This window comes from Pteropus medius, unplaced genomic scaffold (assembly GCF_902729225.1).
Source record: "Pteropus medius unplaced genomic scaffold, Ma_sr-lr_union100, whole genome shotgun sequence".
Classification (NCBI taxonomy): Eukaryota; Metazoa; Chordata; class Mammalia; order Chiroptera; family Pteropodidae; genus Pteropus; species Pteropus medius.
The window spans coordinates 27427794-27435016 of record NW_024352787.1 but is presented as its reverse complement, the minus strand read 5'-3'; the positions used below and the strand labels follow the sequence as shown (position 1 = coordinate 27435016).

At 44.1% G+C, this 7223-nt stretch overlaps 1 protein-coding gene across 1 annotated transcript in view; it reads left to right on the top strand.

Annotated features, from left to right (window-relative positions):
• Nucleotides 1-7223, top strand: part of LOC120591819 (nuclear envelope pore membrane protein POM 121C-like) — a 30967-nt gene that overhangs the window by 20812 nt on the left and 2932 nt on the right. Inside the window, exons 6-11 of the mRNA XM_039849546.1 lie at nucleotides 884-975; nucleotides 1614-1687; nucleotides 2178-2302; nucleotides 2429-2531; nucleotides 2781-2957; nucleotides 4114-5769. Of these exons, the coding sequence (XP_039705480.1) occupies nucleotides 884-975; nucleotides 1614-1687; nucleotides 2178-2302; nucleotides 2429-2531; nucleotides 2781-2957; nucleotides 4114-5769 (2227 nt within the window). The remainder of the gene's footprint in view (nucleotides 1-883; nucleotides 976-1613; nucleotides 1688-2177; nucleotides 2303-2428; nucleotides 2532-2780; nucleotides 2958-4113; nucleotides 5770-7223) is intronic.

Below are 7223 nucleotides of genomic sequence, written 5' to 3'. Positions count from 1 at the left end.
AAAAAAAAAAAAAAAAACTTATGGATTTCAGCATTTTTCTCAAGCCTATTCTGAGCCTTTGATTTCCTAGTATTAGTCTTATGGAACTGATCTACTGTTTTACCACCTGTTTTTGATTTTAAAACCTTCTTTTTCTTTCAGACTTTTTTTAAGCATTGTTGTTTCCCTGTTTGTGCTTATGTGATGCAACCATTACAAAGAAATCACTAGAAAGAAGTGCCTCAATAGGAAAAACGTGATTGTTTAGTAACTTTGTAATTAGGCTAAAGTTTTATTTGCAGAGTGCTTGCTCTTTGTCAGTTACTTTGTTGCTAGGCCCCTTTGAAGGAGGTCCTGATGAAAACAGACTTTTTGCTATTAAGGGACTCTTCTTGGCATAAGAGACATATATGGATAATATAACAATAAATACTGTAGATGTAAAAGTAATAAATATTATTAGCCTATTTTTTACTATAAAATTAAGTGAAACTGAAAATTTTATGAAAGCAAGACTTAATTTACTGGCTTATCTTCACTAGAACAGTTTCTTAATTTACTTTTATCAAAGTACATATAAATAAATTCATATTTGTTATCTAAATATAAATTAATTTTGCTCAACCATTACTGAATGTAACATTCCACCCTTTAATACATGCAAAATACATTCATTCCTTCTATATTTTTTATTTAGCATTTCATTACTTTTTCAGACTTTTATCTCATAGTTAATATGGGCAATTGACTTTCTTTTCAGGTGTCTTTCTCCTCAAAGAAATATTTTTTAGTAACTTGAAAGGAGACTTCATATGTAGTGATGAAAAGAACCATAAAATTATATTGAAGGTTGAATGCTAAACTATCAGCTACATCAGTCACGTTACTTTTGTTTGACTTTTAGCTATGGAAGAGAAGTGGTCCCAGTTCATCACCCTTCTCCAGCCCAGCCTCATCCCGCTCCCAGACACCAGAGAGGCCAGCAAAGAAAATAAGGTAATCAGTGATTTGCTGTGTGGCTTCATGAGAGGACAAGAAAGGAAGAAATTTTACTGGGCTCTTACGCTTTCTACAACACTGGAGAATCACATAAATTAACATCTAGGACAGTGAAGTACTTACCTGAACTGCCCTCATCTCTTACATTTATTTACGTGTACTGGCTGTAGGGATCTCTAGTTCTCTTCCTTATTCTGCATGAGTGATCAGGGTGTAAGAGTAGAGGCTACACAGAATGAACAGTGCATAATGTCAGCAGGCAGTAGATTTCATGTTCTTGACTCCAGCTGACCCTCTAAGTACCTACAATCAACTAGAATCCCACTCTCTTTGGGACCAGGTCTGTGACTAGAACTCCCAGAAGCTTGATGGGTTGTAATTAGGTTTTGAAGATAATTGTTTTGTGCTTGTTTTAAGACAGAGTCTTCTCTATGGTTTCCATAAACTATCTTCCTTCATTTCTGTGGGATTTTTCTTTTGACTTTTTTTATTTTTTTTGTCCTGGCAAACTGAGATCTCAGATCATGGTGGTTCTAGACTTCGGCCAGTGGTAGTTAGGAGGGTATAAGTTATCCAATATTTTTTGTTAGGAAATCTTTCTAAACCTAGTTCTCTTTTTGTTTGTTTTTTTACAGAGAAGAGGAACTTTCTCATCATTCTAGTTCTTCAACTCCATTAGTAACAGATAAGGAGCCCCAGGGAGAAAAGGGTAAGTTGATAAACACTTAAGAGTGGCTTATAGCAGTGGTAGAAGTGTTTATGGAGGATGTATAGACTACCACCTATTCAAAAACATGCTTTCAGCATTGCTGTGTAAAGGGCCTGGTAGATTACAGAGACAGAAGTTCCTGTCCTTCAGAGGCTTATAGTCCAGTAAGGAAGAATGGTGACATAAACAAATACAGTATAATCCATGGTAACTGTGGTATAGGGATGAGCTTAGGTTGAGGTATCTCTGAACACTCCAGGAATTATTGTCCAGCAGTTGTATGCATGCATCTGGAGTAATTCTCTTCTTTATATCCTCTTGACTATTAGAAATAATCTTACAAACATCATTCAAGAGCCCAAACCATGGAAGATAGAATCTTCAGAGACACCCAGTGAAAATTTAGTGTTAAAAACCAGGTGGATAGACATAACCTATCCATTTCTGGAAGTGGGGAGGAAGAAAACAAAGTCTATCTTTCTTTCTTTAGTCGTAGATACAACCGCATGCAAGAAACAGAACTCATGGAATTCCCCATCTACACCTGGCAACTCTGGGCAGCGTAAACGGAAGATTCAGCTGCTGCCGTCCAGGCGAGGGGACCAGCTGACCTTGGTATGATCTTATCTATCTACCTCCCCACCTACCTCAGTTTAGTTTTTCTAAGTCTTAGGAAGGCTAAATGCAGATTTCTTCCAGAGTCTTCTGATTGCTTTGACTTCTCCTTTTTCTCTTGGGTAGCCTCCACCTCCCCAGCTCGGTTATTCAATCACTGCTGAAGACCTAGACTTGGAAAAGAAAGCTTCATTACAATGGTTTAACAAGGTCTTGGAGGATAAGACTGGTAAGGAATACAGATCAATTTCATACTCCAGAGAGGATTTGTTTCCTTTGGTTTTATTTTCGTCTTTTTCATCTGAGAGATCCATTAGGGTCTTCAATGGAATATGAAGAACAATGAGCACTGAGATTGAGGGAAAACATTTCTAAATGAGTTATATTGAGACCCTGAGCATCCCCGTGCTCTACAATATGCCACTGGAAAGAATTCCCAAACTAGGGAGGACAATTGAATCTTCTTTTTCTTCCTTAGATGCTGCCTCAAACTCTGTCACTGAGAACCCACCTACCACTCAGCCTTCTTTTACTTTTACCCTGCCTGTTACTGGGACTGCTTCCTCCCCAACCTCCCTCCCAGCCCCAAGCACTAACCCACTGTTGGAGAGCTTGAGGAAGATGCAGAATTCCCCAGGCCTGCCATCCTTCTCAGGTGAGTGGGAAAGCTTCCTTTAGCAGCCGTCCTCAACCTTTTTAGTACCAGGGGACCAGTGCTCCTATGAGAATCTAATGCCTGATGATCTGAGGTGGAGCTGAGGTGGTGATGATAGTGCTGGGGAGCTACTGCAAATACAGATGAAGTTTCACTCACTCGCCCGCCACTTCCTGCTTTGTGGCCCAGTTCCTAACAGACCAGTATCCGTGGCCCAGGGGTTGAGGACCCCTGCTTAGAGCATATAATGATATCAACCTTTGTTGAGATTGAAGTAAAAGCATCATGCCTGTCAGTTGCTGGAAACTGTAAGGGTTAAACCTCCTCTGGCTGACCAAATCTGTGTTGGAGCAAGCTTAAGTGCTTCAGGATTCTCCAATCAGGAAATTTTAGGGAAGGGGAGCTGGAACACTTAAAGCTGGAGAAGGCACCTTAATTTTGGTAGTCAGACGGCTCTTAATTTGAAACCTAGTTTCTTAGCTGCTTTTAGCCTTGCTGTCGTCATCTGTAAAATGAAAATAATACTTGCTTCATGAGGTGTCACCAAAGTGTAAATGTGATCACATGGTTAAGATGTCTTGTCACATGCTTTTAGATCACAGGCACAAGATAATATTAATTACTTTTCCCTGTAGGTTTCCAAGGGTCTGTTGATTGTTCCAGCCGCATGCCTTCATGGCACTGCATATATACACAGTCCTGTTATTGCACTTTATCATATAGTAGTATATGTTAGCTATCAGCCTGTCCCAGGGCTCAAGGACAGAAATTATCCCATTCATGGTTATAAGCTCTACACTTGTACTTAGTACATGGTAGGCAAATATAGTAAATCTTTTTAGATAGTAAGGTGTATCTAGGTAATTAACTGGACTTGAGTTCAGGTGATTGGATATTCCTTAGTTTCTATACATTTAACCCCAATTAAGCCAAGTTTTTATCCCTTCTGTCTTCCTTATGATCTGTGGAAGGTAGAAATAATGTACATTTCCTTGATTTTAAGGAATGAATAAGGGCCTGTAGTATAGGTTTAGTTATATTTGTTGACTGACTCTTGAATCCCTAGCATTGTGTGGGCACAGGGAGGATACAAAAGCAATTGAATACCGCCACATCTGAAGTATTCAGAACTTACTTTCTCTGCTCTTCTTCCCAGAATCTGCTGGAGTGACAGCCACTGTGGCCCATTCGCCTCCGAAGACACCCGGCCTTCTAGGCCCTCTTGGCTCTTCACAGTCAGCGCCCCTTCTAGGCACCTCTTCAGACTCCAAATCCACGGTCACTTTCCTGGGGCTGACCCCTGCTTCTTCCACAATACCAGTCAGTGACACTACCAAGTCACCTCTGGCACCTCAGGCTGAAACATCTGCTAAATCTCAAGCCCTGTCTGCCCCATCCCCCACCCCCAAGCAAAGTATTCTGTTGGGAATGCTGAGCACCCCACCTGCTAACCCTTCTGCCTCTGCAGCTCCTGCTGTATCTTCGGCATCTCCCACATTCAAGCCCATTTTTGTGGACCCACCTAAAAGTGAGAATGAGAGCCCATTACCATCTAGTCCTTCCAAGGTCACAACCACAGCATCTTCCAGCTCTGCCCTCCCCACGACTACTAGCACCTCATCTGTCACTTTCAAGCCTATCTTTGGCAGCATAGGGCCACCTACATCTGTGCCCCTGTCAACTCCCTTCTCCTTCAATCAAACAACTACTCCAGGCACAACCACAGGTGCCCCTCTCTTCACTGGCCAGGCCAGTGCCACCACAACAATAGTGTCCATGACCACAGCCAGCACCTCTGCAGACTCAGCTTCGAAGCCTGCCTTCGGCTTTGGTGTGAGCAGTGTGACCAGCGCCATGAGCAGCATGACTAGCACCACCACTTCCACCTCCCAGCCTTTTCTATTTGGGACTCCCTCTGCCTCTGGTGCCAGCTTTACACCAGCCATGGGCTCCATATTTCAATTTGGCAAGCCGCCTTCCATGCCTAGTTCAACAGCAGTCACCACCTTTTGCCAGTCCCTACCTAGTGCTGTGCCGACAGCCACCAGCAGCAGCAGCACCACTGGCTTTAGTGGTTTTGGCAGCACTCTTACAGCTTCAGCCCCAGTCACCACCAGCCAACCTACGCTGACATTCAGTAGCACTACCACCCCAGCATTCAACATTCTCTTTGGCTCAAGCACCAAGGCCCCTCTCCCATCGTATCCAGGATCCAACCCCCAGCCTGCATTTGGGGCCACTGATGGGCAACAGCAGGGGGCTACCAAGCCAACCCTTACCCCGAGCTTTGGCAGCTCTTTCACTTTTGGAAACTCTGCGGCCCCAGCCCTAACTGCAACTCCAGCACCAGCCCCGGCCCAGCCAGTCTTCGGCAGCACTGCGCAGACAGCTTTTGGTGGTTTGAAATCCACAGCCTCTGCCTTTGGCACGCCTGCCAGCACTCAGCCAGCCTTTGGCAGCACCACACCTGTTTTCTCTTTTGGTGCAGCCACCACCTCTGGCTTTGGAGCTACAACCCAGACCACTAGCAGCGGGACCAGTAGCTCAATGTTTGGCAGCACAACACCATCACCCTTCACATTTGGGAGCTCAGCAGCCCCAGCTGGTGGTGGGGGCTTTGGGATCAATGTGGCTACCCCAGGCACCAGCTCCACTTCTGGATCATTCAGCTTTGGAGGACAGAGCGGGACCACTGGAAGCACAACCCCCTTTGGGGGATGCTTGAGTCAGAACAGCTTGGGTGCACCCAGCCAGAGCACACCCTTTGCCTTCAATGTGGCCAACGCACCTGAGAGCAAACCTGTGTTTGGAGGTGAGATTAGGAATTGACTTGGTTTCTGTGCCAGGCCTTGTTGTAAGTGCCAGCACAGTCTCCACTCTTTAGTTTACATAATGGTGGTGAAGAGACAGACATTAAATAGATAAATACAATGTCAGGTAGCGATAAATGTCTTGATAAAGTAAAATATGTAATACTGACTGTGGAGGAGTTATTTATGTAGTCAAGGAAGGCCTTTCTGAGGAAATCAATTTAAGCCAGGACTATATCTGTGACAAAAGGGGTTGTGAGTATGGGTGGGTAAGTGTGTGAGAAAGCGTTACAGGAACAGGGCTATTTATTTAGCACAAGGGCCCAAAGGCAGAAACAAGCTTGGTATGTTCATGAACAGAGAAAAGCAAAATGTGGCTAGAAGTTTAAAAATGGAAATGGTATAAAAATAGGTTGAGAGGTTGTCAGAATTGAAAATCATTCATTGCCAAGGTTAAATGTTTGGATTTGAAGTTATCATATTTGCCGCGTGGAAGATGAATTACAAGTTTTGATATTGATAACTTCTGTTTTCTTGATTAAATATGAGAGGTCTTCAGGGGGTGGATTAGGGTGAAATAGGAGAGGGCCTCGTGAAATAGTCATTTTGGAGCATAAAAAAGGAATATAATTGTAATATAATTGCTGGGCAGTTTTGAGGGTTGGCAAATGGTGGTTATGAATTTAAAGTGAAGCCATTTAGCAGTGTTGTGTCTTTTTTCCTCCAGAAACATTTAGTCATTGAAGTGTAGATCTAAAATAAATGGATAGCTGGTAAAACCCAACTTGCTTAAACTCAGGCAAGTATAACAGGAGGGGCAATGGACTTAGAGGTCTTGGTGAGGTTAAGGAAATGCAGGAGTGCTAGAAACAGCTGAGCCGAAAGACTGCAATACTTGCAGTTAAGATTTAGGAGCTAGAGCAAGGTGTGACTGTAGGAATGGGTGGTGGAGGTTGGGGAGAAGAAAAGATTGTCAAGGTGAGGGCCTCAGGGAGCAAGATACCTACCCCACATCGATCAAGACAAGTGCACATGAGACAGAATGCAGCCTTCCCCGAGAGGTGCTCTAGGGAAAGCAGTGTCAGTATTGGGTGGCGGGATTCACTGAGGGCAAGAGAGTTTGCTGATGACTGAGTTCCAGTGGGCCCCATGGGCAGATCAGGGGACCAACACGGTGGAGCCTCCCAAGTGATGGTGAATTTGGTGAGAGGCTCAGGTTTCTGGAGGGGAGTGGACAGGTAAACAGAAGAGGCATAATGTGATTAGTCTTGATAGAAGGGAGGTGACCTGATCAAGCTGGGAGGTGGGGGACCCACTGACTGTCCCCCTCTGCGGTGCTGTGGTGGCCAAGGGAATGCAGAAGCTATACTCCTTGGGTGGCAAGAAGGCAACACAAAGGGGCTTTTTCTTTGTCGCAGGACGTTCAGCGGGAGACGGGCAGGCTCACCTGGAACAC